Consider the following 27,178-nt stretch of genomic DNA (forward strand, 5'->3'; position numbering starts at 1 on the left):
AAAAGGTGAATTAAAAAAATTGGCCCCGTTTTTCTGGTTTTATAGGAAATGTTTTTATAGGACATTCAAAAAACCTAAACATATTTCCTATAAAAACAGATTTAGGGCAAAAATAAATAATTCCTTTTTTTTTTAATCTCATCAATTCAAAAAACCGAAAAAATATTTCCTATGAAATTAATTCACAAAAAAATTTAAAATAAATAAATACTTCAGGAAAAACGAAAAATATTTCCTATAAAAACGAATAAACAGGACAAAAAATTTTATTTACTTATTTTTGTCTCATCAATTAAAATTTTATTTATTTATTTATTTTAAGAAAAAAGAAAAACATTTTGGCTGCGTCCAAATAGTCCCTCCTATCTCCTTTCCTATCTGCTGTTCCTTCACCCCCGGAAGTGTTTAAGTGGTGGCCATGAGAAAGAGCGTCCGAGTTCTCTTTAAGCTCAGGAAAAGAGGTTCAATGCTTTATTTTTTAACCTCCTTTAGCCTAGGAAACACTGATGCATCCTTGAGATAATGCTGACCCACAATTCCTTGCGGCGACATTTAAAGGGACACACACCCGAGCGCTGACAAGTAACGGAGATTATGTAAACTACCAATGCAATAAAATGCCTTGAACAACTTTAAATAAATAATCTAAAACCCATATCTTATTATATGTAAGACATAATATCAGATTATAACTGGCATAAAACAGACACTCTGTGGTTCAAGAATGAGAAATCAAAGACATTTTTAACCACATTATGTTTTATTCAACATCATTCATATCAGTGAGTGGAAGGTGTGTGTGAGCGACCATTCTCAATGTGACGTTTTACATTCAAACCGTGTGGTTTTTGAGGTTCTATTAGCGGAAAATGTTATGAATTTTTTTTCACCACTGCAGACGTCACTAACCTTCAGATTATGACGTCACCTAGTTGAAGTGCGTCTGATTGTCAAAACAAACGTGATGGCCTTTTCTTAACCCAGTGACGTCATCTACGCTATCTCACCTGTGCTGACGCTGCATGTTTGTTTGTTTGGTTTTTTTTGCTGCTGTACTTTTCGCGCTGCGTGTCGCCCGCAGGTCGTGCGCGCGCGTCACAGGCGCCGCTCGAGCGACGTGAGCAGGTTTACGTTGTGTCACAGGCAGCGCAGGAATGAATGAAGAGACGAGAGTGCACGTTTGAGCGCAGGCACTCTAGGGTTTATGTGAAGAACTTTTAACTTCTAAGTCCATCGAGGAGAAGGAGTTTCTTATGATGAAGTTTAAGCCCAACCAGACCAGGACGTACGACGGAGAAGGATTCAAGAGAAGAGCTGCGTGCGTGTGCTTCAGAAATGAAAGGGAGGACGAGGTGAGCTCAAGTGGTTTCCTACTAAACCACATCAATCATCTTCATTGTGTGCACGTTTTATCCACTGAATAGAAGTTAGTGTCCAGAGTATTCAACAAGTGCATAACAGTCAAAGCCATGAGAAAGGCTTCCAACTATAGAGGTAGATTTGTGTTATTTTTATTTTATTTTATTTCATTTTTTTTTTTTTTTTTTTTAACTTTACTTAAAAAAAAACAAAAAAACAACTATCTGATTGCAGACACATTTTTGACCAATTTATTTATTTATTTTTTTTTTTAATTGAAAAAAATGGGTTGGAAATGATTGTTTTGATCAAAGTCATTTTGTGTATAGTATGTTAAAGTTTCATTTATTCTAACCACTGTTCCTCAGGAAATCCACTTTGATCTCCTGACATGTTTCGACTGACAACTGCCAGTTTTCATCAGCGGTGTCTGCTGATTGCTTTGATGTTTCCTTTGAAGTTTTCTTTGACTTCTGTGTAGTAATTCCAGCAATATTATTTTGTCTTTTTTTAATAGCATGTTAAGATTTAATTCATGAAAGTGTCTAGAGATACGTTAAACGTACCCATAGTCCCTGTGACTATGGGTACGTACGTTTCCAGACCTTTTCTACACAAGCGTAATGTGGCGGTGTTTCCACTGTGTCAGGATAGCCAAGTGGTTTAAGGCGCCGCACTCAATGATTCTTCCCTCTGCTAACATGGGTTTGAATCCTACTTTTGACATATACATTTTTTCATTTTCACATATTTAACACGACAAATTCCACTTTTAAAAATACATATCTGACAAGAATAACTATTTTAGGGTATTTCCTGTTAGGGTTAGGGCTAAAATAAAAGGGTTAGCTGGGTAGCTAAAAATAAAAATGAGCTAAAATACAACTGACAGAACATTAAGTCACGTGGTGTACCTATTACGTGACCTAAACTGGCCAATGAGGGGCGCTGCGTATTCATATAGTGGCTGTGGCTATATAGAAACGTTTAACGTATCCATAGCCACGGCCTTCATTTATTCAGACAACTGCTCCTTAGGAAATCCACTTTGATATCCTGACATGTTTCAACTGACAACTGCCAGTCTTCATCAGAGGCGTGTTCAAACCGACGCCCTCCTCTCGTGACATTGTGTGATTGTGAGATGAAATCAGAGTTTATTGAGTACAGTATGTTGAGTCTTCCTGAGGGCAGACCGTGGACCTGAGAGTCTGTCACACTGTGTCCCAAACACCAGTGACCTATCAGCTGCAATTTATAGAAACAAGGAGCAGGCACTCCAAGGCAGATTTCCTTTCCTGCTCCATGTTGTACACTCTCCCTTTGCTTCTCTTCTCTGACTTTACTGTGTGAAAGAAAAGTCACCTTGACTGGAGTTGATGGCAGTGAAAGATGAAGGACTTCTGTCAGGTGTCACACTGCACTCGTCGTGTAGTAAACCATCCATCCGGTATGCATGCCCGCTTTATGGCCTCTCTCTCAACATGTCAGCCACAATAACACGACAGACACGATGGCTTGATTATAGAACACGTAGATTTTCTTCCACCCCTCTCCTTCAATGGAGGAAGTTTGGACTTCTTTGTTTTACATGTATGTTTTTGTTTGGCAACATAACTGTGTTTGTTTGATCCGAGTGCCCCATTATCAACATTCACGTCAGCATTTAGAATAATGACCAATTTTATGTGTCCGTCATTTTTTATTGTCGTTTTGTGTTTTCAATATTTTTTGTGTTTTTTCGGAATCATTTTGTATATTTTTGTTATCGCTTTGTATATTTATCTGACAATTTGTATATTTTTTTGTTGTTTTTTATGTGTTTAAAGTTATTTTGTATACTTTTCTCTCATTTTATGGTTTTTTGTTGCCATTTTGTGAGGTTTTTTTTGTTGTTTTGTGTATTTTTTTAAATCAGTATGTATATTTTTGTTATTTTTGTTGTACAGTATATGTATCTGGAGTCCCCGTGTGTATTTTTATTGGTGTTTTATATATTTATAAGTTCTGTATTTGTACTCATATTGTGCAATTTTTTTAGTAATTTTTGTATGTTGTTTTAGTCTTTTTTAACTTTTTTGTGTATTTTTACTATTTTGTTGTATCTTTCTTTCATTTTGCGTGTTTATGTTGTTGTTTTGTATATATTTTTAAAATATGTTTACTGGTTTTTAGTCATTTGTTTGTCTGTTTGCATGATTACGTCCAAAAGTCCAAAACATATTTTGACAAGATTTTAACCAAAGATAGACCTTATGCCATGGAAGATTCCATTACATTTTGGAGGGGATCTGGATCAATATATTGATTCTGTATTAGTTTGAAAAGTCAAACAATACCTATCCCTCATCATTGGTGAAATGTATAAAACCCATATCTCGGTTTTTGATTGACAAATCTTTATTAAATTGGACTCGATTATGTTCGGTTGGTTCCTCAATTACTCCACCGAGTTTAATCCAGATTGAGTTGTGCACTGCATTACAGGTGCTGGTCATAAAATTAGAATATTGTGAAAAAGTTTATTTATTTCAGTAATTCCATTAAAAAAGTGAAACTTGTATATTATATTCATTCACTACACACAGACTGATATATTTCAAATGTTTATTTGTTTTAATTTTGATGATTATAACTGACAACTAATGAAAATCCCAAATGAAATATCTCATAAAATTAGAATATTACTTAAGACCGATACAAAAAAAGATTTCTAGAAATGTTAGCCAACTGAAAAGTATGAACATGAAAAGTATGAGAATGTACAGCACTCAATACTTAGTTGGGGCTTCTTTTTCCTGAATTACTGCACAGTGATACCATAGTCCTTAAACCAGGTACTGGTAGCTTTGACACTGTGTGCAGATGCCAAGTCCTGTTGGAAAATGAAATCTGCATCTCCATAAAGTTGGTCAGCAGCAGAAACCATGAAGTGCTCTAAAACTCCCTGGTTGATGGCTGCGTTGACCTTGGACCTAAGGAAAAACAGAGGACCAACACCAGCACATGACATGGCACCCCAAACCATCACTGACTGTGGAAACTTTACACTCGACCTCAAGAAACGTGGATTCTGTGCCTCTCCTTTCTTCATCCAGACTCTGGGACCTTGATTTCCAAAGGACATGCAAAATGTACTTTCATCAGAGAACATAACTTTGGACCACTCAGCAGCAGTCCAGTCCTTTTTGTCTTTAGCCCAGACGAGACGCTTCTGACGCTGTCTCTTGTTCAAGAATGGCTTGACACAAGGAATGTGACAGCTGAAACCCATGTCTTGCATATGTCTGTGTGTGGAGGTTCTTGAAGCTCTGACTCCAGCTACAGTCCACTCTTTGTGAATCTCTTCCACATTTTTGAATGGGTTTAGTTTCACAATCCTCTCCAGGGCGTGGTCATCCCTATTGCTTGTACACTTTTTCTACCACATCTTTTCCTTCCCTTCACCTCTCTATTAATGTGCTTGGACACAGAGCTCTGTGAACAGCCAGCCTCTTTAGTCATGACCTTTTGTGTCTCGCCCTCCTTGTGCAAGGTGTCAATGGTCGTCTGTTGGACAACTGTCAGGTCAGTAGTCTTCCCCATGATTGTGTAGCCTAAGGAACTAGACTGGAGACCATTTAAAGGCCTTTGCAGGTGCTCCAGGTGTCAATATTGAACCTCTCCACAATATTCAAATTTTCTGAGATACTCAATTTGGTGTTTTCATTAGTTGTCAGTTATAATCATCATTAAACTAAATAAACAATTGAAATATGTCAGTCTGTGTGAAATGAATGTATACATTATACAAGTTTCAATTTTTGAATAGAATTACTAAAACAAATCAACCTTTAATTGATATTCTAATTTTATGATCAGCACCTGTATATCAGATCTTGCTGTGTATGTATTATATGATGGGTGGTGATCAGTGACGTGCCGTGAGCACTAGGGTTGGGTAGGCATGGCGTTCCAAATTGAGACCACCAATGTCAACACCAATGACAGTTTCATATGTTTCTGCTGGCAAGTGTTAATTCAATTAATTTCAATTCAATTCAACTTTATTTGTATAGCGCAATTTACAACAAAGTCATCTCAATACGCTTATCAAAATATAAAATTCATAATAAAGAAAAAACCCAACAAGATCCACATGAACAAGTATTTAGCCATCAAAACAAAATCAGTGTGGTAAAACACCATTAAAGAAACATAAACAATTGTTTAACATAGCCTCCATACTCTCCCAACAATATATATCTGATGACATGACAGCGCATCCATTGTTTGTGTTGGAAACACAGAAACACGGAGAAAATGACAACAGCAACAACTCGGGACATCCTCAGTGAGACGCATCCACAAAACCAATCCTTCTTTTTGTTCCATTCACCGTGAAAAGTATGAAACATGTTCTGACCTTACCTTTTCTGAGGGTCTGGTAACTCAGGTGTTGGTCTCCATCTTTTAAAAGATGTCGTTTTTTTTCAAAAAAAAAGTTTCTTTATCATCTCTAGCGCTGTCATCCTGCCTTTAGTGTTATCCCGCCCACTAGCTAGAGAACGAAGGCACAGCGGTCACGCGATATCAATTCACTAATGCACTGTGAACTTAGGTATAGCATTTAGCATAGCGCTGTTCCGTCCAAAGGCAGCGTAGAGAGCTGCCTTTGGACGTAAATGGTTGTCATCGTGGGGACCTGACTGCTCATGCGCAAACACATAAAAACACGCTATGGGATCAGAGGCAGAGCAGCAACGTGCCTTTGAGAAGGGGTGTGGCCTCCTCCTGCCTTACAGCGGTTAGGAAATAGCGATGTTTAGCGATTTTGACTATGAAAAGCACAAAATGCAGACACTTTCAAACTTACAGGTACTGTAGGCAATTGGAAATTGAAAAATAAATAATTTATAATTATATTATAATCAAAATATCAATTCACCTTTGGGTAGGCACTGCCTACCTTGCCTAAATAATAATAATAATAATAATAATACATTTTATTTGTAATGCACTTTACATTTGATTCCAAATCTCAAAGTGCAACAGGATTAAAAAAATAAATAAATAAATAGAACACAACATATATTAAAAGACAGGACTAAAAGAGGCATTACCCTGACGGCACGTCACTGGTGGTGATTGAGTGAGTATTGGTGTAAATCTAAAGATCCCTGTGAACTCGTTGCTGTTAATACTTTCACTGACACATTATATCTCTTTTAGTAATATGAATATGCAGCAGTCAGTTACAGTTACATGACTGGGATGTTGAAATTGACTCGTTTGGCGGAGCGAGGTGTGTGTGAGCTGACCCACACTCATTGGAGCTGAGATACCTCACTGACAACATATTCAGACACAATCATCCTTCAGCGTAAGATTTCATTGGCCGTGTTCGAAATGTCATGCTAACGAATTACTTATGCCAAGTCTGACATCAAAATTAGTATGTAGTGTGTTCATATTAGATACTATAAAAAGATTGGGTTCATCATAAATACTCAGATGTACACTGTGATGCCGGTGAATCTAGCATTAATGTTGGTCTGGGTTGCCATGTTGGGTGTTTTCGTGTGTGTTTGCCGCCCTGAGTTAATGGATGTGATTGTGATGTTTCCTCTTGTTCGGGACTGTGTCCTCACTCTCGCGTTAGTTCGTGGATGGGGGGAGTAGAACGAGAATTAATAAGTGTTGGCGGGAGGAGGAGGAGCGTTAGGTCATGTTCTGACAGTGTGGATGGTGTGCAACGGCGCTGTGTGCGATTGTACTGCTGCTCTGTAACCAGCAATTAAAAGCCACTTCTGACAAGGCTTCAGTAATCCTTATTTCACGGCTCATCCACACTACAGTACTATATAGGGACATTTTCTAAGTGTGCACGGTGGGCACACTAGTCATACTCAACCGTCCCATGATGCATTGCTAGTGGAATGTAAAATTGTCCTGGGACCGGCTTCAAGCTAAAAATCACCCCTTTTCAAAACAAAAGCATCTCTTCTTCTCTTCCTTTAGTTTTTTTTAACACTTTTGTAAATAGTGGTCTTGTTGTGAAGTTAACAGGAAGTTTGGTCAGTAGCACAATGAGGGTGCAAAGTCAACATTAGATGTGTACAGTATATGTGAGTTTTATGGATCAAATACTACATGTTGATATTCTACTTGGTCACTCTCACTCAAAATGCTTTGAGAACTTTCAAAGGTGGAGAGACAACTGAAATATTTAGCCTCAGCGTGCTTCAAGTTTTTGTCGTTGTAGGTTTGAAATGCATCTTGGGAAACTTGGAAGTATACTGTGGGAACGCTCATCATCCTAACCATACTTAAGTTATAGTATATAGTAGACAGTATATACTCATTGAGTCCATAGTGTATACAGAGTGTTGCACAAATTCATTACAGTCAATTTGTGCAACTGAACATTAGTGCCCTCCACTTCTAGTATCAGCTCACAGCACAAATGCCGATGCACGCTAATAAAACGATCCTCTCCTGGGAATGTTGAGATTGTCAGCAGGGTTACATTTTCAGAGAAATAACATGGTGTTCCTTTTTCAATTGGCACGTTGTCGTCCAGGGACTCTGAGTGGGGTTTTTTTTTCCATTGCAGGATCATGAGCTGACATTGCGTGTCTTTTAGCTCAACACATGTGAACCTATTGCGGGTCAGTGTGACGCAGGATTGGATGTAAGGTCAAGTGACTTCATCATTCCAGGGGCACTCTGTAAAAAAAAATACACCAGACTGCACATGTCTGAGATCAGTTAAATATAGTGTGTAACTTATCAGATAATGACATAGGCCTCATAGATCAATAAATCAAAGGTCATTTGTTTGTAAAAAGGTTGAAATTGCACCTCATAAATTTTTGATCTCCTGTCTCTTATTGACATTCTTGGAAAAGTTTGGTGCATTGCACTGTGGGATGTGGAGTCCTGTAGACGAATGCAGTGAAGTGTTTTTATATCTTTCTAACTGTGATTTATTGTGTTTGCCTCCAAAAACTCTGCCAAAGTGACTTCCAAACACATTTCTTGTGTTTTCACTGAAAGTTGCAGATGTTCATGTTGGTGTTTACACGGAAAGATCGAAATCTGTCTGAAATTGAATGTCTGGTGGAGTGAAGTGATATTGGGAATATTGGGAACAAACTAGAACAAAAATGGCGTTGAGCCAATCACTCGTCGTCCTTGTCTGGTGAAGAAACACAAGAAGTCACAGTAAGAATGAAGTAAAAACACTTTCAACCTTATTTTTTCAGGCAAATGATCTCCTATTTATTGATCTATAAGACCGACACTGTGTCTTTATCTGATAAAAGATGATCGTCTCCAGCAGATTTAAAGCTGACCGAGGCTGTGCTGCATGTGTTAGATTAACATGAACTATTCTTCACTGATTTCCTTCATGCAACAAAGTTCACGTGCATTAATGTTCCATTATATAACCTCAATGACCATCATGGTATGTGAAATGTTCATTGTGCTTTTGATGATAAAGAGCTCCAGTCACTGCTTCAGAGGTAAACAGACTTGGTTTTTATAACATTGTGTTTAACATGAAGCCCTCATAATCAGAGATAGAACCGAGCCTTTGCTTCTTTGCAGGTTTTACTGGTGAGCAGCAGTCGTCATCTTGACCAGTGGATCGTGCCAGGAGGAGGAATTGAACCCAATGAGGAGCCGTCAGGAGCTGCAGTCAGGGAAGTGTACGAAGAGGTGAGTTTAGTAGTACATCGCACCACATATGCTCCGTGAGAGTTATTTTGAGCAATGGTAAGCACTATTACTGTACCTAAGCAGTATTTATTTTAGTGTCTCTTCTTTACTTGAGTAGGGGATGCTTATTAAATGAGACAAATATTCTACAAAGGTATAGATGTACTCACTACTTTTTCTCTCCTGTCTGCTCACACATTTTGTTTCATTGCTTCAGTTTGAATTGAAAATGAAGTTTGTGATGATCCTTGTATGACTTGACCAAATCCTACTGCATTACCTTTAATACGTCATGCTCGGCAGTGCAAAAGTGATGCTCAAATGTGACTAAAAGTAAAGAAAATCGTTTTTTTCTGGTGATAAAACTGCAGCTGTTGGTTAGATTTACATTTGTTTCCTTGGCAATATAACACGGTTGTATTGGAGAAAAGAGTTTCTTAACCATGAGTTTTATTTCATTATATTTTGTGAGATGTCTCACTATGGGATGTGAGTGACGAGTGAGTCTACGATCCGAAGCACTCTATTTCACTATGCCAATCCTGATTGGCAGGTGAAGCGCGACAGCCCACTCGGAGACCCACCCACCTCCTATAAAAAGAGGAGATAAATAGGTGCGGACCATTCAAAAACCTCTTCTCCTCTCAGTTATTTCACGTGTTTAGTTCTGTCCAGTTTCATTGTCCACAGACGGGATTTTCCAGTCACTGGATGCTGGCAGGACTATCGTTTTCTCAAGACCACACTAGGTTGAAAAGTGGTTAAACAGCTCTTACCTTGCTCTGCGCGGTGAGTGATGTCTTCACTGCCACAATTCACGTGGAACCTCCGAGCCTCAGCTCCGGCTGACTGCTCCTTCCTGCTGCTTCGGCACACGCGTTGGTCTCCAGCGGCCTCTCACTCCGGTGACAGCCCCGCTGCTAGCTCCGTGCCGCAAGACCGAAGCTCACGGACCTCAGCACACCGAGCTGTTGTCTTTGACCACTGCCCTCGATGCCTCCAGGCTCCTGTGCATGTTGATCGCCCTCCTGTGCCCTCATTGTGGTGTACGGTCCGGCTCCAGCTCTGTACCATGGTACTCAAGCTTCCAAACTCTAGCCATCCAGCTGCTGTTCAAAACCCAACGCTGTCCCCAACATCTTGGACATTCCGGCTCACGTTGGCCCGCATCCTTGCTAGCACCAGTGCTAGCTGCCACGTGATAGCGCAAGCTAATCCCGCTGCTCCTATTGCCTGTGTCATGCGTTAATTGAGGTAGAGGCTCCTCTCATCGAGGGGACGGGATGCACTGCTGCTCGCCTTTGTCCATGTGGTGGGTGAATCTCCAACAAGGATGTGTATGAAGCCTGCTCGAGCTGCCTGGGCATCGAACATGCTCGAATGGCGGTCGGCATTGTGCGGTGTTCAACACCCAGTGCCTCCACAGGAGACTGGCACATCTTTTGGGCAGGCCCGAACAGGGCCCCTTTCCCTCCACGCATGGCGCTCCTGCCGCGGTGGACCGGGAAAAGGTGACTGTTCTGAACACTGCTGCTGTTCAGGGCTCCAGCTTGGACTCTCAGCTGAACCTGGTAGATATCTCCCCATTTGACGAGGTTGTCCTTGTTATAGACTGTGGAGAATTTGAGGAAGACTCCTTCGACCCACTCCTCTCAGGTGTGGACAATGAGGACTAGCTCTTCCTCACCCCGGCTTGGGACGGATTCGCTGTCGCTGCATCTCAGGAGGACATGGAGGGCTCCACGCCCTTCTCCCATCCCTGAGCCTGGATATGGTGGACATTTGCAAATGCTACACAGCTGGCCATTCCTTGGCCTGCCTTGAGACCGCTATGAATGGAAGAAGCTCCCCGTTTCCAGGGGTGCTCTTAGGCAAATCCTCCCAATCTTCCCTGAGCTGCTCGTAGAAGTAGCACGTCCCTGGAGTAGCCGCCCTTTCACCGGGAGGACCCCGGTGGCAGGTGCCTCCATCCTCGACTGCGAAGCCATGGAAAGCCGCGGACTGCTCAGGATGCCGCCGATGGAGCCGCTTGTAGCGACGCACCTGCTCCCATGTCAGCCTGCCGTGTCTCTACCGTGTTTCTACGGAGACCCATGCTGCCGTCAAAATCGGACCGTCTCCAATCAGACCTGTGCTGTAGGACCTACACGCCCGCTGCCCTCTCGCTCAGGGCCATGAATGTCCTCTCCCTTCTCACCGCCTACCAGGCAGATCTTTGTGAGGAATTTGCTCTGTCCCAGGACCCAGCGATAATGGAGGAGATATCCACGGTGGCCGACGTGTTTCTCTGTACCTAGGCCTGCTCACTGCAGTCAATGGGTAAGGTGATGGGCAACATGGTGGTCCAGGAGCATGCTCGCTGGCTCGACCTTGCTAAGCTGACAAAAACCAGAAACACACTGAGGCTAAATATCTCCATTGATTCTCCACCTTTGAAAGTTCTAAAACATTTTAAGTGAGAAAGTAGATATCAACATGTGCTAATTTGATCCATAAAACTCATGGAACCACAGGGCGACCGTGGCTCGGGTGGTAGTGGGTCGTCTTCTGATCGAGAGGTTGGGGGTTCGATCCCAGTACCTGACTATGTGTCGAAGTGTCCTTGGGCAAGACACTGAACCCTAAGTTGCTCCCAGTGGTCGACTAGCACCTTGCATGGGAGTCCTGTCCCACTGGTGTGTGAATGTGAGAGTGATTGGGTGAATGAGCTGATATGTAAAGCGCTTTGAGACTGCTTCAGTGTGGTGATAAAGCGCTATATAAAATCAAGTCCATTTACCATTTTACCATTTCGGAGATTTTCGGAGACCCGTCATTGTGCAAGTGACAAAACTTTTGGTTAACTTTATCACAAGAGCCCTCTTTAGAAAAGGGTTAAAAAAAACTAATGGAAGACAAGAAGATATATATATATATATATATATATATATATATATATATATATATATATATATATATATATATTATTTTATTTTATTTTTTTCCCACCAGTTTTTTCGGGCTTTTTTCAATTCCGATGTGAGCCAGCTCACTCTTTGTTTACATTTGTTTATCCTTTGAGTAGGCTATATGTGCACCACAGGCATGTTAAATTTTTCATTCACACTATGCTGAGATGCTAAGGGCAGAGTTTATAATTTTTTTAATTGTAATGTTATATGTTGTAAAATATGTAGTTATCTGATTTCTTAATCAGAAAAATTAAGCTACTGTGAAGTTGCTGTTGCACTCTTGCTTAAACCTGGGTTAAAGCTTGAAATAGTTGAATGACAGAACCTCATTTACTTTTTATTTTGGGATTGTTCTCTGCATTTTAACTCTTGAACAATCACAGCAATAAAGCACTTTTGACAATATACCGGATGTCTGCAGTCATTTTTAAGCGCATAAAAAAATTGAAAATCAAATCAAAACTCAAGTTTTTCTTAAAAAAATCTAAGATTTTTTTTTTAGGCATAATCGCCCAGCCCTACATCACTGACGTAGTATGAGTAGTACGTTAGTATACCTTTTTCGAATACTGCCAGAGTGTTTTGGGTGGAGATGAAAATGAACTTTCAAGCTGTAGTTTTGAGCTTTTTCATTTTCTTTTTTGGATAAATGATGTTTGATTGATTGATCTATGAGGCCTGCCCTACACTATGATTTTATCTTCTAAAAAATATCATGAGTGCCAGCTTTAAATTATTTTCATGAAATTAGAATTGGTGAAAACACTAAGTCAAGAAATATCTGTGCTTTTACTCAGGAAATGAAGTTGAGTACATTTTTTCATGATGGGATCCACGCGCTTTGTGTCAGTTGCTAACTGTGTATGATTTAATTTGCCCAATCAGGCTCATTGAGGCAATGACGTGCAGATAAACTGTCAGAGGTGAGATGAGATGATGTATTTAGTGCCTCACGGCCCGAGTCTACTATAGGAGTAGTTGTTATCACTGTTGTCAGCGGAAAATTATGCTGCCAAATTATTTGACTGTAGTGCAGAAGTGGTCAGTGAAGAGTGTTGGGGGTTTAGTGGAGAACATTTCTGATTGGTGTCCAGGGTGTTTACAGCATGCAGTGAGCTGGTGGACTTCTGCTGGGGATAGTCGTGTGTTGACAGCTCTGAAACATGGCAGTGACATTTAGGAAAGGTTTCCAGTTACCCACATCCTGTGATTCCCAAACCAAACATAACTGGATACAAATGACCTGCTGTGAACAGCCTGCAGCACAGGTCGGGCTGTTCAAACAGAATGTTGTCAGATTTAAATTGGATTATGCTCTGTATTCCCTGCGTTGATGCAACATTGTTACAAGCAGACTGAAAAACCATTTAGGGGCTTTAAAATATTAGGAAATAGCTCCTAAGTCTCTCCCTAATTTGTTTGGAAAGCACATTAGGGAGATTATTGGGTTATTTATTGCAATAATGTCACTCAGTGCTGTGAATTTGCAGTAAAACATTAACTGTCTTTTATGGTCACCACTAAACTAAACATGTCTTTGTTTTTCATCATCCATATTTTACTCTTATTTTGTATATTTTTATGTCATTTTGTGTGTTTTTCTGGGGATTTTGTTTTTGTGTTTTTTGTTGTAACTGCGTATATTTATGACACTGTGTGTTTTTCAGACAATTGTTTGTTTTTTGTTGTCATTTTCTTTCAGTTTGTATGCTTTTTATGTCTTGTGTGTTTTTGTTGTCCTATATTTTTGTTGTTTTGTGTATTTTTGCTGTGATTTTTTTTTCATTTTGTGTTTTTTAGAGTTGGTTAATTTTGTCTGTTTATGCGTTTTTTTTTTTAATGTGTATTTACTTTTTACTTTGGGGGAGCCGCAAAATATTGGGCCGAGGGCCATATTTTTCATATTACATGTTTCTGGGGACATTTTGTGTGTTTTTGCTGTAATTTGGTGTATTTTATTTTTATGTCATTTTGTGTGTGTTTTTTTTTTTGTTGTAATCTTTTATCATTTTCTTTCATTTTGTATGCTTTTTGTCTTTTCTGTTTTTGAGTCATTTAGTGTGTTTTTGTTGTCCTATATTTTTTTTGTTTTGTGTATTTTTGCTGTCATTTTATGCATTTCATTTTCATGTGAGTTTTTGACTCATTTGGTTTGTTTTTTCTTGTCATTTTTTATGATTTTCTTTCATTTGTTTCATTTGGTATGGTTTTTATGTCTTGTGTGTTTTTGAGTCATTTTGTGTTTTTTTGTTGTCCTATTTTGCTCCATTTTGTTGTTTTGTATATTATTTTCACATTGTATGTGTTTTTTGGATTTGTTTTGTGTATTATTCTGTCTATCTATGCATATTTTTATGTGTATTTACTTTGGGAGGGGGGGGGGGGGGGGATGCCACACAATATTTGGTCCAAATGTACATTTTTATCCATAAGCTGTTTATTTATTTATTTATTTTTTAGGAATTATTTGATAATTCTCAATCAACCTTGTATCCACACTCTCACATGAGAACCCTGATGATTTCTTTCTAGACTGTTGAATCTCTACGCGTGTGGAGCTTCAATCACTTTTCTGTGTGTGAAATCTCTAACATTCAACGTTGTGCAGCAGGTCCTGTAGGCTGATTATTTAGCACAGCTCAGTTTAGTGGCTGCCCTGCTCTGTAGTAAATCTCTGGCATCATGAACATAAGCAGAAATGGATCTCTGCATGGTGCATGCTAGAGATTTGTCATTTCATTTTTAGACTATGTTTAGATCCACTGCGTTACTTCTCACTCACATGACGAGACTCATGGGAGTGCCGGCTTTCACTTCCTTTTTTACCTCCCTGAAAGGGGTTCATTGAGAATATCTGGCAATCTAATGTGAGAACAATGGAATTAAACATCAATGATTATTGATTTTATTGAAAGTTATTAATTTCATTTATTTTGAGCTAATTGTTGATGTCTATGTTGCGTGCAGGCGGGTGTGAAAGGAAAGCTTGGTAGACTTCTTGGGATATTTGAGGTGAGCCGTGCAAATCATTGTACGCATTTTAATTTCTAAAAATATTTTTGCATCTTAATAAAAACATTTATATTGTATTTTTGCAGCTTAATCAAGACAGGAAGCACAGGACGTACGTTTACACTTTTGTAGTCACAGAAACACTAGAGGTCTGGGAGGAGTCTCTCACTATTGGTACGTATGCATGTCTGTGTAACTTTCTTGAAACTCATCAATTGCAGTGTTAATATAGATTCAAATTACAAACTGTGCATGTGGTGTGTAGTATTTTAATGCAGTAAATTACTTGATTTGTTTCTACAGGAAGGAAGAGGAAGTGGTTTGAATTAGATGAAGCCATCAAAGTGCTGCAGAGCCACAAACCGGACCACGCGGTCTACCTTCACAGACTCAGAGACATCTGTAATCCTCCACATAGCCCGACTAACGGCAACGCCCTCAGCTCTTCAGTAACGGACAACAACGCACCTCATTACGTCGTCAGGCCTGCAAAAGGTTCAGGTCACGTCAACAACAGATAGGAGCAACAACCGAGCTCTAAAAGCACCTTTGGGAAAACAATGAGTGAGAGCAACTGGAGCATCTATGATCAACTTTTCTTTGGAAGTTGGTCGTCAAGATGCCAAAATGTATCGTTGTATTTAAAAGTAATTGATGTGAACAAAGAAGAGCGAGCTTTGAGAGGAAACCCTTTTCCTACAGTGACTCCATGTAAAAGAAAATAGGAAGTGTCTATTTGTACTGTTGTCGTATGGACAACCCTCAGTGCTACTGGTACGGTTACCGAAGTACACGTACGTAGCGTCTTAGGTTTAGGGTTAGATTTAGGGTTAAGGTTAGGTTATAACCCAATATCGCAACAATTTTTTGGGTTACGGTTAGGTTTAAGGTAAAGTTTAGTCTTAGTCACGCGACCTGGCCAATGACTGACCTATCACGTGACCTAAACTGGCCAAATAGGGGCGGTGCGTACGGATAGAATGTTGGTATATTGATACGGCAAACGTACAGATAGCCACTGCCAAAAAAATACGGTTTTCAGGGTTCTTGCCAGCGCTGTTGAGCGTAGGGGCCCCCAACGTTGTAATTTTACTCCCCTACGGAGTGGAGGCTCCCCCGACACTCCGTTTTCAGCAACGTAGGGGGGATTTTCTGTTGTTTTTTTCCCCTTTTTTAATTAGTACTATTGTAATAATTGTTGCACACTTGGACACAAAAGGGACTCTCAGGCATGCACGGGTTGTTTTAACTCGCTTTTTAATCTGAATAACCGAGAAACACATTAATCAGCCGCACCGTCTATTGAATACAGGCGATCTGCTCCCGTCTTTACCCGAGGACCCCTGCAGCCATTTAGCTTCCCTCGATGCTGCCTGTCTGCATCCTCTGCATAATTACCATCCAATATAAACAGTGTGCTTCAACCAGGACGTAGCGTGTAGCAGCACGTGAAGCTGCTCGTCATGTTCGTACCTCACAACGGATCATTCTACATGCTCGCACGGATGTGAATACCGTCTGATAGAAACGTGTTCAGGCTTAAAGAGACATTGGCTTCAGTTTGGTCGGACATGCGTCTTCCACGTGTGCAACCTCAGCGCGTGTGTGTTTGTTCTAATATTACTGCAGGTCCCACATAATACCTCATTTCAATTTGAAAAGCGCATTTTGGAATAAGTCTTTTGAATAAAATGTTATTTCTTGTCTATACAGTGTCTGAGTATTTATTAGTGGAGGACCGATACCAAGCATGAGTAACTAGCTACATTCATCATCACCCTTCACCAATTCAACAAATAACTTTTAGCTTTTAAGTAAAACTGGAAAAAGATTAAAAAAACAACAAAAAACCCAACTTTAGCTTTACCAAATTTCAAATTTTTCCGCGCCGGTGGTGCTCGCTCGCGCGTCCCACGATCCCCCTATGCTGTGAAAAACTCCTGGTGAGAACCCTGGTTTTTGGATTGAGATCAGGTTTTTTCCTTCAGTACGTGTAAATCTGGCTACATTTTGGCTGGAATAAGATAAATTCTAACATATATGGCTCAATGACGTGGCACCCAAATATTCTGTCCAACTCAATCTTTAAACACGGGACGTGATGTCCTTTGTGCCAAAAGATGGTAGTAGTAACATGAGGTTTACCATTTGAGAGTGGTGTTGGAGCTGTGTCTCAGATACTGTATGTGAAGGATGTAAATTTGGCACACATCATCAGTAGTGTGCCTTTGAATCAGGGGGTGTTTCAGCCTTTTAAACACTAGACCCACCCACATCAAAGGTGGCCAGCTACAGGGTGATCAAGCCTGGGCTTTTGTCCCATAACTGTTTCCCACTCTCTCCTATCTATAGCTTTGGACCACTCCCTAATTTGTCTGTGCCCTTTGATCTTTTTCTCCCTAAGAAATGTCTTCTCCGCTATATGGTCGTCATCGACCCATATAAGAGTAAAAACTGTGTTCAACCAAAGACAAGGAGTTACTATCAGTATTACAACAAGCCTGATACTAGAAATGTATTCTCATTTTTGACATTTTGTGAATTTGTTCATATCTGTAAAATGGGTTTGAGTATTGGTTTGAGTTTTTCTTATATAGAAGTGCCTTTGATATCACAGCAAAATAAGAATATACTTATTTAACTTCAGAAATGGGGAAAAAGTGCCATATTTATTTTTAACGTGTCGTATGTTAAAAACAGCATGAATGGGTTTTTTCAGATTATGTTCATCTTATTTATGTCTATTATTGTGTTTCTTCTTGTCATGTCTCTTGTTTTTTGTCTCTGATGTCTCACCTTGTATAAAGTGTCTTTGAGCACCTGTAAAAGCACTTTATAAACTAAATGCAGTAGTTTTATTAATATCGATGGAAAAACCAGTACCGATGTCAAACGGTGTCGCATTTTATGGCAAATATCGGCCGATAATATCGTCCATGTCTAGTTTTCACCGTTATGTTCGAGTCAAATGCAGTGACTGAAACCATTGTAGGATTTCAATGCAAAAGAAAGGACTCTCATCATGACAGTTTGCAGATCAACCAGAATTTGTGTGTTTGTGTGAGTGACAGTGTAATTAGCTTTGCGATTGATCATGTGTCAACCCCATACTGTATAAGTGAAGTCTATTTACCCTTTTTAAACCGTTTTATAACAAAATGCACTCAATGTGGTATTTTTTCCTCAATGTTTGTCCTTGAGTCTTGTGCCTAAAGTGTGACAGTGTATATTTATGATGTTTTTTGCACATTTCTTTACTGTTTCAAATGTCCCTTTTTATACAAACAAAGGTGTGACAAAAATAACACAGGACATGATTGATTTAACATTTCATTTTTGTTGACAAATGACTGCTTTGGTTTTGTCGAGAGAAGATTTTACTTGGAAGTTAAAGGAATTAAACCAAGCGTATCAAACTCGAGGCCCGTGGGCCAAATCGGACCCTTTGGGGCATCCAATTCGCCCCGCAGCAGAAAGCAAAAAAGTCAGAGAAAAGTTCTAAATATCTCAGCTAGATATCTCCAAAATATTACCCAAATTTATGAACCTCCACAATATTAGCAGTGCTCATATTTTCCCCATGCGTATGTCACATGATGACATACATTTTTCTTCTCAAAATGTAAAAAAAAACAAAAAAATAAACCTTTCCTCAAATTATTCCAAAAAATGTCCCTAAATTACATCAAAATTGGCCACAAATTCAAAAAATAAATGGAAAGTGAAGATCCTGTAGGGATTGATATCTGTCACTTATTGCTTAGATATTATTGGTGGCTTACATATTTTATAATTTATTTATATGTGAAAGTGCAAACAAGAGCACAATAATTATTACATTTCTCATTTACCCGTCTAAAATCTGCGGCCCTGTCAAGATAAACTGCTCCGTAGTTGGCCCCTGGACTAAAATGAGTCAGTCACCCCTGAATTAAAAGGTTCCTGTTACCCACTGTGTTTTCAACACAATATATTCGTTTTTGAAATGGAGGCCACGTCACAGGCACTATTGTCACTCACTGAGGTGTATTCATGTGTTGGTATAAATAATTCAGTACCAGGTAATGGATGTTTTGTAGTGGATACTTTTCATTTCAGGCTATTATCATAGCACAGTAGTTGTAAAAATGTTACATTTGGGTTTAGCAGTAAAAGTTCATGTTGAAATACCATCCAAAGCATAGAATGATTACAGCAGCTGGTTGGACATCCCTCATGGTGTGTTTGTTTTGAACTGCAACCAGAGAAACCAAATGTTATGTGTCGCAACTGTAATGCCTTATAACAGCAATGCTAGGAACCTAAGCCTAGTCTTTGAAAGCACCCTGGCAAAGGTTAAACATTGCCATGATAGTGAATGGAATAATGTATCAGTAATTAGTGAATATACTAAAAAAGAAATAATTATGAAACTAATATTGTCTCTGAAGGTTAAATAAAATAGCTTGTTAGTGACCTCAGGTCTATTGTTTTTCTGCTCACATATTTGAACTGCCCTTTCAACTTTTTCTGTAGTAGGAGTGATTTGGTTAATAATAGATCTTTAAGTTTATTATACAGTTAATGATTAATTAATGAGTAGTCCTCAATAGTGGGAATTTTACGAGCTGTTTATTGTGCGTGTTAGACGGAAGTAATTCAAAGAGTATAATCCTGATGTCTGATGATGAATAAATTGGAGCCAATGCAAACGTTTACAATAGAAATGTGCAAATAGTAGCCTGGGGGACAAATGCAGCCCTCAAAGTAAACGCAGAAAATGACTCCAAAAATACACAAAACAGCAAAAATACACCTCAAAACAGCAATATTGCTCCAAAAACACACAAGACAGCTACAAATAGACACAAAAAGCTGAAAAATATACAAACCAAAAACTAAAATTCACAAAAATAACTTTAAAAAAATATACAAACCTACTACGAAAACACTCGAGATGAGTAGAAATATACATTAAAAAAAACTGAAAAATATATTCAACCATATACAAGCAACAATAAAAACACAGAAGATGACACAAAAACTGATAAATTTATCAAACTCCAACAAAAAATACTCAAAATGCCCCCCCCCCAAAAAAAAAAAAAACACACAAAAATAAATAGAAAAAATAATAAACCAAAAACAAATATTACGAAAAAAAAAAACTAGAAATTGCACAAATTCATTAAAAAAACACTTAAGGCTATACAAATATACAGAAAAACTGCAAAATATAGAAAAGAACAACAAACACACACATTAACTCAAAAACACTGAAGACCACTACAAATATGCACAAAAAATAAATAAATAAATAAAACATGTATATAAAGACAACTAAAATATTCAAAATGACTCCAAAAACACACAAGCCGAGTACAAATATAACACATAAAACTGATAAATACACTAAAGGATTCAAAATGACTCCCAAAACGCGTATACAGTATTACGCAACAAAAATGAAAAAAATATTAATAAACCAAAAACAAATATTTAGAAAATTAACTAAAAGTGTACAAGACGAGTACAAATACGCACATAAAACTGACAAATACACAAACTCCAACAAAAAGATGCAAAATGTGTCCAAAAACACACTAAACTCTTTCCTGTTAGGGTTAATGCTCAGATCGGTGGTTATTCTAAATGCTGACATAAATCAAACAATGATATTTGTGTGATCAAATGTGTGGTTTGTAATAAAACAATGAACATTCCCAGTGGCTGATGCATCGTCGGACTGACTGTGTCCCCGCCCACCCGCCGCTGCCTGAGCCCGGTCAGGTGTTCGCTACTTTCACTCGTAAACTTTGCTTTTGGAAACGTTTTCACTCGTTTTTGTGACAGAAGAACCGCGGACATGCTCAGACGGATACTGCAGATGGTGAGTTTGTGAAGAAGCGGTGGCCTTAATCACCGCTTTCGCTTTCAGAACGAGGTTTGGTTTTCTTTCGAAGGCCTGTGCTTGCTACGTTCATCACAGGGACGCACGTTTTGTTACACATCGCAGCGCCTGTGGGCGGGGTATTCAGTGTGTGCATTAGGGAATCATTCGCTGGCAGCCCATGCGGCAGGTTACAGTGAATACATCAAGCGCTTCTTGGGTTGGTTAGCTATAAAATGCTAACCAGACATATGCCAATGTGTACAACAGTGCAGCTAGTGAAGCACTAATGTATTGTTGTTGTTGCTGCTGTGTGAACATCTTTAGAACTATTTAGTTTGTAGAAAACCTGGGACGCTTATGTAGCCGTTCATTATAAAATTGTATATACGTAGTCTCTACTCGCTATGTTATAAGCATCATAAATAAACACATCACGATTATGTCACATGCTAGTGTTGATGTTAGCCTGAGACGGTGGGCCTTTATATGTTGTGTCATGGTGGGTTTAACGGTCTAACCCCTTGAGACTATTATGATATTCATAGTTACATTGGTGGAATACATAAATATCACTATTGTTAATGACGGGGAAGTGCAGATGTTAGTTTCTTAGCTAGCTTCCGCTCAGAACTACATTTCCCATGAGGCACCACGCGCTGCATTGGTAAGACTTTTCAGCCTGAAAAGAAGTGTTGAAGTAACTTGTGCAAGTGAAGTGAATTAAATACATTTGGTCTTCGTGCATGTTTTAGTTGGTGGACATTTTGGACAGCAAATGAAAGCCTGATAAAGAGAAAATGTAGACCACAGTGGGTACATATTTTCATTGGAAAATAATCCCAACCCACACCACCAACCGAAAATGTTTTTTAGAAGGAAACTTCGTAGCTTATATGAACAATATACAGTCATTCTAATCTACCAAAGTGTCTTGAATAGGAATCAAATAAACACAAAGAAAAAACGTTTTTGTGATCTTTCATAGTTCTTTCTAATAAAAAAAAAAGCGCAATTAACAATCTGCAGTCATTTTGATACATGTTTTTAATAGGAATGAAAGGAACAACAACAACAAAATCTATTACGATTTTTTTTTTTTTTACTGTTATTTTTTTCCAAATAAAAAGTGCAATAAAAAATATGCAGTCATTCTAATCAATGTTCTTGAATACAAATATAAAACAAAACTGATTAGAAGTACAATTTACCTTTATTCTGTTAAATATTGTTTTGTTTTATGTATTTTTTCTATTATTTAATTTTCTGCAAAACAATGCAATTTAATTAAAAATAAATCCTGAATTAAATAAATAAAGAAATAGTACACATGAAGAAGACGCCTATTCATTTCAATTCTGGCTCTACAGTAAACTATGCAAAACTGCATCATAGTTCCTTTTCTTTTTAAAAGTGCAACTGAAAATGTATTTTGTGCCTTAACAATTGGACTGAAAAACAAAACCCATATCAAAGAAATAATATAAATAAACTATGGCTTTCATTCTCTCTTTTGTTTCTCCCTTTCCTCTCTGTGCCCTTCTTACCTTGGATTTCACACGTTTTTTTCTTTCTCACTTCTTTCATTTTGTCTTGGGGAAGCCAAAATGCTTCCACACTTCTGATTTAAAACATGGTGGTGCATCCTGAATTTCAACTTTGAAAGAGATAGCATCCTTTGCTGTTTTAAAAAAAAATAAATATATATATATATTTTTAGTACTGCAATTCAATTTCAAAGTATCGATGTGAACCGTGACACTTTTGAAAACTGCCTTACGTTTAAGGGTGCACTGTTGCATAAAAAGCAACATTTGGCCTTCGGTTTTGTGAGCTAAAAGCAAGGCCGAATAGTAGCATGTGTGATGCAATGACGCAATCAAACAACGTGCAGTGATATTGAGTCGGAAAAGTATGTATGCGTTGCAGCAGGAGGAACAGCTCCTCCTTTTCACACACCAACACAGCCAGACTCTCTCCTTACTACTATCCGTTGTCCGTCACCGCGTAAACTGTCCAATTCCACAACAGAGTCCGTTGTTAGCGCTGTGAGCCCTGAATTCGTAAACATCTCCATCGTTTCCTCCTGACACTACACCGGGTCTCGCTGCATAAGCTGGTGTAGCATTAGCACGGAGTGCTAACAGCTGATGTGTGTAAACAATGGATATGTGGCTCCAAGCAGTGACTCCCAACATGATCGGCAGCAGAAAAAGTAGTGCAGTTTGGGTGTCCAGTAGTGCAGTTTGTATTTACATATATGGCAATAAAGTATAATATATATTCTATATTAAACCGCAGTGTTTGTTTTAGCTGTTAGATAGTTGGAGAGGGAGGAGCTCACATTCTCGGAGGCGTGTTAGATGATGTCACCTACCAACGTGGGAAAAATCCAACTGTCCTGTTTAAAGCTGAATTTTTACAAAATGTGAAATAACAAGGGTGGGAGGAAACTTTTTCTACTTTGGTCCTCTGAATGAGGCTAAAGGGATGTATATCACTGTAGCAAAATCATTATAAAGTGATTTTTTTCATCATACCACCCCTTTAATGCACTTTAGCTTTTTCATGGAATGCATGTTTTGTTTTATTTGAAGGGCTAATATAAATGAAAAACTTTGTTGTGCTTTTTATGAAAAGCAAAGGCTACTGGAATATTTAAAAAAAAAAAATGTCAGAATATTGAATAAACATTTACTTTAATTAAAAAAACATGTTTAAAAATGTATTCTAGGCTATTTATGCACTAGTTAAAAACAAATAGTGAAAAACTTAACAATCACATTCGGTATTTAGCCAAGCGTTTATATTTTATTTGGCTTCGGCCTCAATTTTTTTTTTTCGGTGCCTCCCTACTTACGATTAATCTTTACATCCATAATTATTATTATAAGTAGAGACAGTTTTATCATTTAATTTTGTTCTGTGTTGTTAAACATTTTTAATGGTGGTTTAAAAAAAAAAAAAAAAAATTTTAGACCAATTACCGGTAGGTAAAATTTAATAATTTCCCACGACACACCTGACAATCTTCTCAGTGGTTGAAAAACCCAGATTTAGACAATTGTGCTAGACTGATAGGGTTTACTGATTTAATTGCATATTTAATTTTTTGTATTAAAAAGGACATGTTTGGTAAAGGAGTTAGTATTTTTAACGGAGTCAAGTTTCATTAATGCTCTGTGAAAGCAGAAATATCCAAATTCAACCATCACTTTAATTATAATGCAATTTATTTGCATTTTGGAAGATTCTTCCCTAATATTAAAATCCTGGAGAACAAAATAAACTGTGGAAGTTGATTTTAGTTTTTGGTGTATGAATTGTAGATTACAGTCCATACGGAAAGTATTCACAGCACTTTGCTTTTCCCACATTTCATCATGTTACAAATGTATTAGAAATAAAGAATGAAAATATAACATGTACATAAGTATTCACAGCCTTTGCTCAGTATTTTGTTGTGGCACCTTTGGCAGCAATTACGGCCTCAAGTCTTTTGGAATATGAAGCCACAAGCTTGGCACATTTATCTGTGGCCACTTTGGCCCATTCCTCTTTACAGAACCTCTTGAGCTCCATCAGGTTGGATGGGGAGCATCGGTGCACAGCCATTTTCAGATCCCTCCAGAAATGTTCAATGGGATTCAAGTCTGGGCTCTGGCTGGGCCACTCTAGGACATTCACAGAGTTGTCTTGAAGCCACTCCTTCGATATCTTGGCTGTGTGCTTAGGGTCGTAGTCCTGTTGAAAGATAAACCGTCGCCCCAGTCTGAGGTCAAGAGCGCTCTGGACCCGGTTTTCTTCCAGGATGTTTCTATACATTACTGCATTCATTTTTCCCTCAATCTTGACTAGTCTACCGGTTCCTGCTGCTGAAAAATATCCCCACAGCATGATGCTGCCACCACCATGCTTCACTGTAGGGATGGTATTGGCCAGGTGATTAGCGGTGCCTGGTGTCCTCCATGCATAACGCTAGGCATTTACGCCAAAGAGTTCAATCTTTGTCTCATCAGACCAGAGAATTTTGTTTCTCATGGTCTGAGAGTCTTTCAGGTGCCTTTTGGCAAACTCCAGGCGAGCTGCCATGTGCCTTTCACTAAGGAGTGGCTTCCGTCTGGCCACTCTACCATACAGGTCTGATTGGTGGAGTGCTGCAGCGATGGTCTTCCTGCTGGAAGGTTCTCCTCTCTCCACAGAGGAACCCTGGAGCTCTGTCAGAGTGACCATCGGGTTGTTAGTCACCTCCCTCACTAAAGCCCTTCTTCCCTGATCACTCAGTTTAGAGGGACGGCCAGCTCTAGGAAGAGTCCTGGTGGTTCCAAACTTCTTCCATTTACGGATGATGGAGGCTACTGTGCTCATTGGGACCTTTAAAGCAGCAGAATTTTTTCTGTACCCTTCCCCAGACCTGTGCCTTGAGACAATCCTGTCTCGGAGGTCTATAGACAATTCCTTTGACTTCATGCTTGTTTTGTGGTCTGACATACACTGTTAACTGTGGGACCTTATATAGACAGGTATGTGCCTTTCCAAATCATGTCCACTCAACTGAATTTACCACAGGTGGACTCCAATTAGGCTGTAGAAACATCTCAAGGATGATCAGGAAACAGAATGCACCTCAGCTCAATTTTGAGCTTGATCTCAAAGGCTGTGAATACTTATGTGCAAGTGATTTCTTCTTTTTTTTTGTTTTTTTTTTTTTAATGAATTTTCCAAAAATTTCAAACACATGTTTTAAGTTGTTATTATGGGGTATTGTGTGTAGAATTTTGGGGAAAAAAGTGAATTTAATCCCTTTTGGAATAAGGCTGTAACATGATGAAATGTGGGAAAAGCGAAGCGCTGTGAATACTTTCCGTATGCACTGTAGGTACATATTAGAAAATTAAAAAAAGAAATGAATGGGAAAAGATTACCACACACACAGTCTGTGCATCTTTAAAAGCATGTTAGAATAGTTTTGTTAGCAAAGATATTGATCAGAAATCATGTATGTGCTGGTCCAATTAACCTTTTACGGTAATTTTTAAAAGCCCTTTGTTTTCTACATTGATACTGAATAAAGCTATAATAACAAGCAATGAATTAACATCCACCAAATATAATACAGAGATTAAGACACTCAATTACATTAAAATATTAACTTAAATACTGCAAATAATTGACATTTTCTGTTGTATTTCTGAGCTGTGTTGCAATAATGTGTTTGAGGTCGGTGCTTTATTTTAAAAGTCACCGTAGGGCTGGTTTGTTCATTGAGGGGTCAAAGTCGAACTGGTTGGATTCAATACTTACCTGGCTCTAAGTTCATTTCACCTACAGGCTCCTCCCACACAGACCATTTTATGAGAATACGTGAATTATTAAATCGTTCATTCACCAAAATGTGGCCATTCTTTTCATCTGTATTCCTGTTTTGGTTTTTTTATTCATTGTTTTAATTTAGTTAATTGATAATACTCATATAGCACCACCTCACATGTCACATTTACCATTCACTCGAGTCACCTAATATCTGGAGATTAAACCAACAACGCCCTGATCTGGAAACTTCTATCTTTTCATTCTAGCCTCAGGCTCTGTGACACTCCAAACATAGAACTGTAAACTATGAGTGTATTATGAATAATAAAGTCCTAACCTCTGTTCTACCATGATGTGGGCCACACAAAGTTTAACCACATGCCTTTCTTCATTACACAGACGCCTGGGAAGGGAGGGTCCCAGAATGCTGAGTCAGAGCAGCCCAGCACCGATCTGAACCACGACCAGACTTCTGAGGTAAAAAAAAATAAATAAAATAGACTCATCACTTGGCAAAGCTGATGTTTAAAGGTCTTTAAAATATATACATCATGTTTTTGTGTCCAGGGTTTTATTTGTCCTCAGTGCATGAAGTCACACAACTCTGCTGAGGAGCTTTTTAAGCACTATGAGCTTTTCCATGACACTGGAGATTTTCCTGCTCATATGGCTCCCACACGGTGAGACTACAGCATGGTACACACATGAGAATGTTCAAAATCTCAAATGATTTTTCAATCTGTTACAGAGCCTACACATGAATAGGGATGTATATTGATAAGGATTTAGCGATTCCAATGCTTTATCAGTTCCTGCTCATCGATCTGTTTTTTTTTTTTATCGATTTCCAAATAGGCTGAAAAACAAGTAGTACATGAGTACAGAAAAGAATACGACCTGGTTTATTTAAATAAATCTTAATTAGGAGGAGGGAATCAAGTAGTTTCTTGGACTCAAACTAAAATAAGGA

At 38.6% G+C, this 27,178-nt stretch overlaps 3 protein-coding genes across 3 annotated transcripts in view; all 3 read left to right on the forward strand.

The window, feature by feature from the left end:
- Positions 1-22,363, forward strand: part of ube2na (ubiquitin-conjugating enzyme E2Na) — a 33,523-nt gene extending 11,160 nt beyond the window's left edge. The window contains exons 5-6 of the mRNA XM_028448512.1: positions 14,419-14,426; positions 22,348-22,363. The gene's annotated coding sequence lies outside the window, so the exon portion shown is untranslated. The remainder of the gene's footprint in view (positions 1-14,418; positions 14,427-22,347) is intronic.
- Positions 1,059-15,923, forward strand: nudt4a (nudix (nucleoside diphosphate linked moiety X)-type motif 4a). Its single transcript, XM_028448510.1, has 5 exons — positions 1,059-1,352; positions 8,953-9,063; positions 14,982-15,026; positions 15,113-15,200; positions 15,330-15,923. Exons 1-5 carry the CDS (start codon positions 1,254-1,256, stop codon positions 15,545-15,547), a joined length of 561 nt encoding a protein of 186 aa, XP_028304311.1. The 5' UTR covers positions 1,059-1,253; the 3' UTR covers positions 15,548-15,923.
- eea1 (early endosome antigen 1) overlaps positions 20,734-27,178 on the forward strand; it is a 34,341-nt gene continuing 27,896 nt past the window's right edge. The window contains exons 1-3 of the mRNA XM_028448513.1: positions 20,734-20,895; positions 26,608-26,685; positions 26,776-26,888. Coding sequence (XP_028304314.1) covers positions 20,872-20,895; positions 26,608-26,685; positions 26,776-26,888 — 215 coding nt within the window. The 5' untranslated portion in view covers positions 20,734-20,871. The remainder of the gene's footprint in view (positions 20,896-26,607; positions 26,686-26,775; positions 26,889-27,178) is intronic.

Source organism: Gouania willdenowi, chromosome 6 (genome assembly GCF_900634775.1).
Source record: "Gouania willdenowi chromosome 6, fGouWil2.1, whole genome shotgun sequence".
NCBI lineage: Eukaryota > Metazoa > Chordata > Actinopteri > Blenniiformes > Gobiesocidae > Gouania > Gouania willdenowi.